Below are 11,883 nucleotides of genomic sequence, written 5' to 3'. Positions count from 1 at the left end.
TTCATTCTTATATCACTGTCATAGATGACTTTCATTATCTTCAATTTAGTAGTGCTTATATCACATGTTCCTTCACCATAAATGCACTCATTCCTAAAAAACCAGAGCTCCTTCATAGTGCTAAATGCACTCAATAACCATAGTTCTTTAATAGCAGGACTCTTGTTTTTAGCCAACTAAAAGATATCCTCAAAATCTATTGGATTTTTAAATTTAAATATGCCTCCTAACCAGCTCCAAATGATCTCACTAAAGTTGCAATACCACAGTATATGTTTTCTTGTTTCCTCACTCTTTCTACAAAAATATGCATCTTGATGCTAAACTGAAGTTTCTCTTCTTCATGTTTTCATCAGTTGCACAAATATTCATTCCTAGTTTCCGAATATTACTAGAAATATTAGGATGAATTGAACTATTCCATACCTTCAGTATCTAATGGAGAGAAGGAAACTTTTGTCTCAAGATCTCTACTGCTGAAGCTACTGTAAATTTTCATGTCATAGTTCATGTCCATATCATCCTGTCTGCACCTTCACTAATTACTGGTAACTCATCTACATTTATCATTGCCATTAGCTCAGAAGGAATGATCCATTCACCATCAAGAATAAAATCTGCAACTTCCATATTTGGAAACTGCAATATATAGGAGTTATCAGGGAACAATTCTTGCAGAGGTTTCTCTAAGACCCATTTGTCTTTCCAAGCATAAATACAACTTCCATCTCCAAAAATCCATCTTGTATTTTCCTCAACTTCACCAATAATCCACTTTATGCCAGGTCAAATTGAAGATTTTTTGTAGTAAGTGATCCATTCACCTTTTTTATTCTTGTACTTTGGTTGAAAGAATTTTGACCAATCATCAGTACATGTTTGTATTCTCCAGAGTAGCTTCATTAAAAGAGCTTTATTAATGATCTCAAGTATTCTCAGTCCAAGAACACCTTCCTTTATTGGAGAACAAGTTTTATTCCATCTCAGTGTTATCATTTTTCTAGTTGTAGGGTCACCGACAATAGAAAGGTCCTAATTATTCTTTCACACTCCTTTATTACCCTCTTTGGCCACTTGTACACTGACATTGAATATATTGGGAAGCTGCTAAGGACAAACTTGACTAGGATGAGTCTTTCTTGAAAAGATAATACATTACCTTTCCATCCATTTAATATTTCTTGCATCATATCTGCCACACTCCATACATGATTAATTTTAACACTTCCCTGAATCAACATTACCCCCAAGTATTTGTCTGGGAAGTCAGCCAACATCCCATTACATTCTTCAGAGATTTGCACTCTTCAATCTCGACAAGTACCCCCCATGAAGCACTTACTCTTTTCCAAGTTAACTTGTTGCCCTGATGAAGCTTGATATTTGTTAAGGAGGTTCATTAACTTTCTAACATTTCTTTTTTCACCATTACAGAACAGAAATATGTCATCAGCAAATAGAATCATGGCATCACAATCAGCCGCGTCTTGCGAATACATGATGGAATTGTGGTTGTTCCGGTTCATAAGTCTACTGGGGACGTTTTACGCTCTACAGAACCTATGTGACCAGCAATATCTCGCTGAGGATGTGCACTAGGAATCACGGCATCACGAACAACAGTGTCTCGTGGGGACGTGTACTAGAAATCGTGGCTATCTATTCCTTGAGGACCAAGGGCTTAATCGCTCCCGTGAGAGTTGAGTTTTGTCTATGGGCTTGAAATAACACTTTTTCCCCTTATCCAAATTTTACCATCTATAGCTCCAAATTTCGAAACTTGCTACTTCAATAGAGTTTTTGTAAACAATAATTGATGTTAACTTCAAAAGGTCAAAATTTACTACTTAAATTGAAATTTTGGGAAACAACAACTAGTGTTGACTCCAAAATTGGACCAACACTGACTACCGACTCTGGTTTGGAGTCAACAAGAAATGTTGACTTCACTTTTTGGAGTCAGCATTAGTTGTTAGTTGGGATGCACCTCGGTAAGCTTTCAAACTTGGTTTCAGAAACCAAAAGACCCAAAAAACGAGAAAAACATCTCACTTTATCGCGGTTGGTTTTGGATATATTTACAAACAAAGTCATAAAAACAGATAAATCTATAACTGTCTTTTTATATACGATTAGTTCATGACATACCTAAATGGCTAAATCTTCCAAACTATTGTTGGATGATTGTTTACTTTTGAATAATTATGTACCCATAATTGTATTTGTAAATCTTGTGCTAAGATTCAAAAATAAGTATAAAATATATTAATTCTTTTTGGATGTTGGATTATTACTTTATTTTTTATTTCTGTAATTACAAGCATCATTCATCCATAACGACATAACCATCACAATATATGAAAAGGAGAGGATACCAAGTTCACCACTAACTTTTTCTTTCGGCAATCTTTATGGACAAAACCTAGTACAATCACAAGTAGGTCAAAGAAATGATTCTTGAAGAAGATTGTATATAGAGGTTCTCCCTTTCTCTTCCACGGTCAATATCTTGAAGAAGATTGTATATAGATCTAAAAAAATCAATATCCAAGATCATTCTAGTCGTATCCGAATTAACATGATCCGAGTTCTGACAAGTCTAAAACCTGCAATCTATCTTCCAAGATATGAATTCGACGAGAACAAGTCTTGTTTTTGTTCTCAAATAGTAAGGACTTAAACTATCTAGATTGGTTAACGTACTACTTGTTTTATTTCTATTATAAAGATAAAAAATATAATACGGGAAAGGAAAAATACAAGACACAATAAATTTTGTTAAAGCTGTAGAAAAACCTCGGGAACTTGTCTAGATTTGAACACCAAATTATATTAAACCACTACAGACACCTGCCTACTATCAGACTTCGTATTGAAATATAGTTGAGACCGAGTAAACCCTCCAAGAAATTCAGTTGTAATCGTGTTCCTTACTTCTCTTGAACCTCGCAAGATTCTACGCACTTGATTCTCTTAGCTGCATTTACAGCCTAAGAGTTGCTTCAACTATGTTTGGAAATATGTTTGCAGTAAGCAATGTCCAACAAACATCACGGATCCAGAACACTTACACTCAGTTAGTTGAGAAGCCCGGATTACTAACTACCTCTCAAGAACAATCCAAACAAATCAAAGAAGAGTTTAGATATCTATCTTGAGGAATCAGAAAGTCTAAGACGAATAGAGCTTTGTGATTTCAATTTATTTTTTTCATGATCCAAGATTATGAAAACCTCAAAAATCAATAAGAACATGATCCAGATTCATGAACTATCAGGTAAAATAGAGCTGACTGGGCTTCACGAATCCCTAAGTAAAGTTTTCAAAGTCGTACCTAGAATACAGTTCTATAAGAACCTAGGTATAGAGGACGAATCTATCTTAGTATCTAGGACAAAACCGTGTCAGGGATTAAAAAATCATATTACAAGAGTCTCTCTATTTATAGATTTTCATGGCTCTAGATGACTTTGAATTCAAGCTAGGGTTGCTTGGAATTCAAGCAACAATTTCTCAGTTCAGATGAGATTCTTATTAGGAATTCATATAAGCATGTGAGATGTATGCCTTGAAAATACACAAAATAATATGCACTATGGTCCAGGGTTTTGGAACCGTGCACAATGATGGTTCATAGCAACAAAGTAGCCTTTGAACTTACAAGCACAAGCGATGTTCAATAATACTCAAGACTAACCAATGATCCACAATCACAAAGTGATTTTGTGAATAAAGTTGTCCTAGAAGTGTTTATGAGAGTTGTAGCAAAAACAAACAAGGTCATATGAGGCGGTTCTTGTATCTTCTGCTATCTGGAACTGGACAGGTTTGAATACCTTTCGGTAGTTCTCGAAGTAAGGCTCAAGGGGTATACGCATATCTCTGCCAGTTCCTAAAGTCAGATCCAAGGGGTGTGCATACCTCCCCCGTTCCCGAACTCAGATTCGAGGGATATGCATATCGGGTATGCGGCTACCGTTTGAGGAGTATTCAGATTGAATAGATATGCATACTAGGTATGCGTACCTTACACCAAACAGTTCTGAAATCTCATTCATAGATTTGAAACTTTCCCAATAATCATAGACAAAATGCATTGTTGCTTGGACAATTTCCACCCGCCAAACCTTAAAGTTGGAACACATTGTATTTAATTTCTTAACTCAAACTTACGTTTATTATGGTTGAGGCCTGGTCTTAGAAATGGGTGATATCCATTATATATAGTATATTAAAGGAAAATTCCTTTGCCTATGACAAATACGACCAGAATCACTATTGTGTATATGACCGACAAAGATTATGCACGACTGGACAAAGCTAACCTTAAACCTAACCTAAACCACGTCGGGGGTGGAAGAAACTGAACTTCTTAGCTAAATTAACCTAAACTTGGTTGAGCCTAAAATCCGGTCACAATAAAGTTGAGCCCGGCCCGGGTGATCCATTACGTTGATGAGATAAGCAGAGGAATAATTCTTAAGATTTGTTATTTCAAGCGGAAGCGTTAATTTTCCTATGCTCATGTAACCTAATACCTTCTGTTGGGAACCTAATTTACAGTATGATCGATGAAAACAGTATTACCATGTATAGTACTGTTACAAGATTAACGTGTAAATTCAACCAGCAAGTAATTAATACTGCTTGAACTTGGCCATCCTCGCCAATTCATCAACAGCTTCAACCAAGTGATCAAGTCGGGCCACAAACTCAATCAATAATGAAGTGAAGGTTGCAAGTGACAACGCTGCAGTACTCTCTAGAGCTCTCATCCTTGGTAGAAAATCCTTTTCTATGCCACCCTCTGATTCAAAGTCATCAACTTCTCTAGACGGCCATGAGTACAACTTTCGTTGTTGTTTCTTCATTGTTTCATGGTAAGATTCGCCAGTCTGAGTTGGTGCAAGAGTGGAAGTTCGAATTGCGGTTGGTTCTTGACAATCATAACCATCATTTTCGCTTACGTCAGCCAAGCATTTGGAGAAGTCACTGCTAAGAGTAGATGAAAGAGTGTGAGAGATTTTGGAGGCTACTGGTTTAGATGAGTACTCTGCCGAGGCTTCTTGATTTGTTGCCATAAGGAGATATGAGTGCATATCGATAGCACGTTGGAGGCGTTCCGTCGAGGCGTGAAGTTTCTTTAGTAAAGTTGTTTGGAGTGTGTGTTTCATGTCGTCGATGTCTTTGCCTAAACATCTCACTACTTCTGCTGCTTGATTGCTTACTTCTACAATCTCTGATTGAAAGGCAATTCGAAGATTATATGACGCCTGAATCTCAGAATGTAGAACACCATGGAGAGCCATAACTTCATATGCGCAATACCGTAGAACCGCACCAACTCTAACGTATTCTGACCAAGGGTAGAAAAAATGACAGAATCTTCCATGCGGTGGCTCCCATTTTGCGGAATTGGCCTATGAAAGAAATATACGATATTGAATCATTTGATCGAACACAATACTCAAAACCTTTTTTTTGTCTCATAATGGAAGGTTCGATGAAATTATATAATACCAGTGTTTCAAGTTTCGCCGATGAGTTTAATGTAGCTCGGCATTTTCGATAAGCAGGTTCATCTGGAAATTCATCCATGACTGTCTTGGAGAATTCTGGGTGAAAAGATCCATCGTCCTCTAAATATTTCGTAACGCATTCTAATGTCATCGTAGAAAATTGTATATTTAGCAAAAAACCAGACATGCACTACGGCAGACACAAACTCGAAAACAACACGTACGTGTTCGTCAAAATACTCATAATATATTAAGGTGATGGTAATGGAAGCTGACCTTGGAGGGAATTGGCGACCGAGTCAAAGTGGTTAACAAGCTCCTTGTGTAGTTGTTCCCCAGCCCATATAGGGAAAATGAGGACATTAACTAAAACCGCTACAAACGCTCCGATAGCAATAGAATAAAGTCGTTCCATAGCAGTTCGAACTGGATTCCCCATACGGTAACCAGAGACTACGATCAAGCAAAAGGTGAAGAGTATAACCCGAAACCCATACTCATATGGTACCAGAGATGGCCATAGCTTCATGAACGAAGTTACAGCTCCTGAATATAAACATAAATTAATTATGATAACAGAATTTAAATTATTATATTTAATGAAATGAATAAAACGTGTACATACATACCGATAAGAAAAATGCTGATGCCAATGATGTAAGGCTCGGCAACCCGGCCACTGGACAGTGCTGCTTGAGCAACAATAATTGCGAAGACTCCAGCAAGTAAGCTTCCAAGAGCTCGATTAAATCCACGATTAAATGTCGCACCTAAAAGAAAACATATATAGCAGAATGAACACAATATCAAAAAATATATTCATAGAAACCCTGGCCTGAAGCTAGCCCGTGCTTTTTGCATGATAAAGTATGTAAAAATAAGTTTTGGATACACACGTACCGACAGTATATTCGAACATAATGGCGACGGTAAGGATGGACCATATTATGTTGGTACCGAATACTGCATAAGGTGCTTGGAACAGTATAAGCAAAGACACCAGTAATACAGCTAATCCTACTTTGAGTGAGAATATTACTCTGTTCATATCTTCTTTAGCGAATTCCCAGACATCAAGAATCCATCCCTTACATGCAGCAGAAATAGATGATAAACCTCCATCCCCACTTGGAATTTTTTTTCCAGTCTCTTTTGTTTCTTTAGTAGTAATTTTTGAAAAATCCTGATTTTGTTTATGATGATAACAAGGAATGTTGATCTCAACGGAGTCGACACTACCCTTTTTTCCATTCATTTTGCAAAAAATCAATAGTATTTTATAATTATTCTTTCGGCTTTCCCTTGGACGGTCAGATGTTTTGGCCTCCAAACCAAAAATAATTTCCTGGCTGGTAACCAAATTAAGGTGTTTAATCTAGAACTCTGGCTAGATGATTCTTAATGGTGTTCAAAATATATATGAAGAAGGTACTGACAGAAATTCACACTATTAGCGAGATATGAAAGAGCTAGAAGAAGATAATAGCTAGGGATCGAGCTAACAGATACTCCGTATGAAAGAGTTGGAAGAAGATAATAGGGTGCTGCTAGTTTACGTAATAGGGCACTAGTAGCTATTGATGAGAAAACAACTGTAGGAATAGGAAGATATATAGTAGTTGTTGAGGGAATTATCGCACTCATTCATGCATGCATGCAAGTAGTTAGCTGCTCTTGAAAGCGTGTGCAAACAGACAAGATACTGTACATAATTGAAGCGGTAAAAAGAATCATATGCAGCAAAAGAGAATATAAATGGTGTGTTAATCAATTTGGAAACGGATGATGGAGTGATTGGATCATAGAAAGAGGGGGAGAGAGATGCTTACAATCAATAATGTTATATATATGGAGAATTAGAATCTAATTACATCATGCAACTGTTTTTTATCGCCGCATATGACATATGGTTAGTATTGAGGAAATATATCTGAGGGCCAAAACCAGATAGATAGTTGACAGTTCCGCACCAAAGTTATTCACTTGCATAAAAATTTGCATGTTGGAACGTGTAGACAACTTGCACTTTGAAACTCGCATGTGAAATTCACTCCAACAATAATTTCCTTGATTTGTTAGTTACCAATACGGTTTGCTTCTATAATATGTGTTCTCGTGATAAATACTCCTTCTATTTCATAACAAATGATATTTTTACATTGCTAATTTGATTATTTTTAGACAAAAATAAAAATATCATTTTTCATGGAATAGAGGTAGTAGCATGCATTCCACTCCTCTTTCTTTTAAGTAAATATATTAATTTTACTTTTAAGTTTTTATTTGATTTCAAAATCATTTAATTTCAGACAATTTCACTTAAATAACATACTGAAAGTTTAAGAATAAAGGGTTTGTATAACGGGATGCTGGGACACCCTACCCATATATTCGTTTCAAAATAGGGTGACACTAAGTGAAATAGTTCCCTGCAAAGTAGTAATGAAATAGTTCATTACAGGGCAGGCTTTGCGTCGTTCACCCAACGGCACAAAATTTGGTGTGTTTTTTTTCCTCAATCTATATAGACGGTTGAAGTTTATCTGATTATTAGAAAAACTTATAAAAACTAGGTGGTTGAGGTTTATCTGATTATTAGAAAAACTTATAAAAACCAAAATGAAAACTGCGCATTATACATATTTGTAAAAGAAAAGCGTCATATTCTCTCTCAATAATCGTTTTTCCCAAAAAATTAACCTTGTTTTTATCATGCGACTCAGGCGTATTATTCTCCAATTTTTTTCAATCTTAATCTAGATTTGCTCGGTTTTGGATATGCGTATTCAGATCTATCGAGAAAATTTAAGTGATATTAACTAGTAGTTTTTTGTTTTGAATAAAAAATTATTGGGTTTTGCAATATTAGGTTTTAGGTTTTTGTTTTCTATTTGTTGTTTCTTTTGATTGTCCATGGCCACTTCATGTTGTTTTATTACGTTTTTCCATTGGTTTATCGCAGCCTGGGCGTTTTTGATGGAATATGATGATAAAATAAAATATATGGATAATACAGATTTTTTCCTTCAAATACTGTCTCCATAATCTCATGTTGGACGAAATTTTGTTCTTGTAATCTCTCAGTAAGTAATGCAATGTCGGGCATCAATGAAGTTTTATAGAAGAAATTTCGGAGAATCTCAAGTATATTACTAAGGTTTCCGTTATTTGTGTGGAAGTTTATACATGCAGAAAGAACTTTGGGATACCAGACTATTAATCTTGATACAACTTGTCTGATGGTTGAGGCAGAGGTATGTGAATGGAGAACTCAAGCGACAACATACCTAAATCACTGATGTGATAATTGAAGGGGATGCAGATAACATTCAGCCTACCATTTTGGAAAATGATCAAGGAGTTCTTTGGAGATTCGAGGAGTCGGTTAGTTTTTCCATGTTATTTGGTTTCATTTAGATCACAAAAATCTCATTGTAGATTGGTTGTATCAGTTACCGATGTATAATGATGAATCTACCACGTCTTATATGTAATTATCCAAATCCTAATTTGAATGAGGTAATCTAATAAATAAAATTTAGAAAGCCCCTCTTTCCATCAAAAAAAAAACAACTTAAGGCAGACTGTTTGTATGCAATGGATTGTAATTATGAAGATAATAAAGTAATTTAAAAAATAAAAGATAACTTAATTGGATATTTTTTAGGTCATAGATACCCCTTATCCTACCACCCTAGATGGGAATAACCCAATCACTTGCTAAAACATTTGAGCAACCCCTATAAATGCTTTCTAATTCATACAGAGGATTTGCTCTATGTGTGATTTATCATCTAATTCTCACTTTTATAAACTTATTGTTTGGTTGATGAACCGCCTACAAAGCTATCTCAAAACTGCACACTTACATGAAAAATATTTTTTCTGGGTCTCAAACACTCGTTAAGGACTCATCGTTCTCCAAATGGGTTTTCTATTCCCCTTTTGGGGTATATGGTTTTTGGGTCGTTTTTAGCACGATATATTTAACGGGGATATGTAGAACCAATCATGATTTGGCATGTATTATAATTTGTTTAATAAAACATCAAATTTAATTTCTAATGGATTAATACTTACCCAAAATTGACAAATTTGTAGAAAATATTTTTAATTTTAGCGAACTTAGTCACTACATGTTGCATTCTGATTGGTTCCACATAGCCATATAAAAAATTGACCCACATAAAAAAATTTAACTCTTTAATAGATTTGAGATAAAGAAAGTGTTGAATCAAAAAAATCTTATTTATCCTTTTATCGATTATAATCGGATGACAATTAATGTTATATTCAAATCATTTCGAGTTACTTCTACATATTTTTGGACCATAGACTTTCAATGGGGTTTAAGAATTCAAAAAAATATTTTACAACTCTAAAATTAATTAGCATATCATACTTACCACGGTTTCAACTACACACCTAGATATTTATAAGGGAAACTCAAAGCTTCAATACCTAAAGAATCCGCAGTCTGTCTCTTCTTAGCATTACAACCCCCACCATAATAGAACTTGGTTTTCTGTTTGCTAATAGTATGATCCGAAGAAGCTTGAAACTTACCCATAAATAAATAAATGCATCAAGCTCTTCATATTACCTTTACAAAGTAAGATCTTATTGGTGTCAGACCTGAGATTGTGCATTCCCTTTTTGTGTCGGCGCTTCTTCCCTAACGAATGAGAGCATTTAGGCATACTCTCCTTTTTTATTGAAAGTTTTAACTCTTTGCATCTACGTAGTTTTGATATCGATCCTTGTATCTGAACGACTATGACTACTCTGCCTAGAGGAACAAAAATGTTCTCATGGTTGTAATAATAGCTAAGACTTTATAGCTTGAGTTACGTGACAGAATCTCGATGGACTATATGACTTTGTTACTGCAAAAGAAGAACGATGAGCCTCAATTGAAGAACTTCCGCCGAGGAAAAGGGTTAAACAATGCTAACTTTATTTTTTTGACAAGATAATGATAAATGAATACTTACCAATTACCATGAGATACAATGACTTTGGTTTAAGAAATAACCGATAGGATATTAATATAGTAGATCATTTAATTAATCTATTTTTTAGTGAATAGATTTTTCAGATATAGTTGTCTGTCTAAAAGAAAACAAACATGAAGCACACATGCTTGATCAATGAGGTGCATGGGTATTATGGGCAACGGGTTGGTTGCCACTATGAACTGTTTTATATTTTATGTTTAAATTATTAAGGTAAAAATCTATGTTAGTTTCTTTATGTTGTTCTCAAATTCTTTAGTTCTTGATCCTAGTCATATTCCTCAACCAGAATCATAATCGGTAATACTTATTTAAAGGAGAATTTTTTGGATTGACGTAGAGGCACCATAAAACAAAACCAAACGTTAAACACGGTCGTTTGACCAAAGATCTGAAGCATGAAAGGAACATAATAATTGAGACCTTTGGAACAAAGCAAAGAAAATAGAAGAGACGTGCATAAGATTGTTAGATGATATGGTTAGCCACTTGTCTATTATCACTGGGGTGGTTTTATCTTTCCTCTATGTTAGCTTTGTTGGTGTAAAATTTACTTTTGTAGATTTACGTTAGCTCTAACTCCTTGGAATATGCTATCAATGCTTAGGTGACTTTTTGTAGTGACATTACAATAATTATTATTAATAATTAAATAATTTCTTTCATGGTATTAAGACTTTAGGTTTTTCAATCCTCACGATAGCTGCCACCACCATTATCACAACACTAGCCGCCACCACCCTCAGTTTATGCATGCTCCAAGAACATCTCACATGTTGCTTGGTAAAAATAATTTTATATTATCTAAAATACTTTATGGGTTCTGGAACTGCTCTCTCTGCTGGTGATTTCATTTTTTTATCTGGATACTTTGATTTTGCCGTGATACTCGTAAATCCACAACTGATTATTGTGTTTATCTTTGATCATTTCTTATCTCATGGCAATCCAAGAAGCAACCCACATTTCCAAATCTCACTAAACCTTTTCTCCATTGTCCATTCATTTACTCTCTACTGTGAAAATGATGGTGCTCGAGCCTTTGTTGTCAACCATGTGTTCCATGCTCATAAAAATACATTGAAATTGAATATCATCTTCTTTGTAATCTCCTTGAAGCTGAGTTTATGTCTTTCACTTAGGTTCCTTCTTTCACTGCAGCTGACATCCTTACCAAGGGTTTAACTTATCATATCTTTTCTAGTTTACGTGATAATTTTATGCATTTCACTACCCCTACATTAGATTGAGGGGATATGATAGAAGATATGGTTATAAAGATCAATACCATTTTTTTCAATAAAGATTGTACCTGGTAATTATGCTTCTGACCAAGATGAAAATGGCGA

The 11,883-nt window shown here is 35.1% G+C and overlaps 1 protein-coding gene across 1 annotated transcript; it reads right to left on the bottom strand.

The window, feature by feature from the left end:
- Nucleotides 1–4,469: 4,469 nt before the first annotated feature.
- LOC113358405 (aluminum-activated malate transporter 6-like) lies at nucleotides 4,470–7,173 on the bottom strand. The gene is made up of 5 exons (XM_026601964.1): nucleotides 6,420–7,173; nucleotides 6,149–6,289; nucleotides 5,796–6,065; nucleotides 5,521–5,660; nucleotides 4,470–5,420 (listed from the first exon to the last, which is right to left on the bottom strand). The coding sequence occupies exons 1-5, from the start codon at nucleotides 6,772–6,774 to the stop codon at nucleotides 4,638–4,640; spliced, it is 1,689 nt and encodes a 562-aa protein (XP_026457749.1). The 5' UTR covers nucleotides 6,775–7,173; the 3' UTR covers nucleotides 4,470–4,637.
- Between the last annotated feature and the right edge of the window lie 4,710 nt (nucleotides 7,174–11,883).

Source organism: Papaver somniferum, chromosome 3 (assembly GCF_003573695.1).
Source record: "Papaver somniferum cultivar HN1 chromosome 3, ASM357369v1, whole genome shotgun sequence".
Lineage (NCBI taxonomy): Eukaryota > Viridiplantae > Streptophyta > Magnoliopsida > Ranunculales > Papaveraceae > Papaver > Papaver somniferum.
Note: the sequence above shows the minus strand (reverse complement) of the source record. Positions and strands in the feature narration are given on the sequence as shown.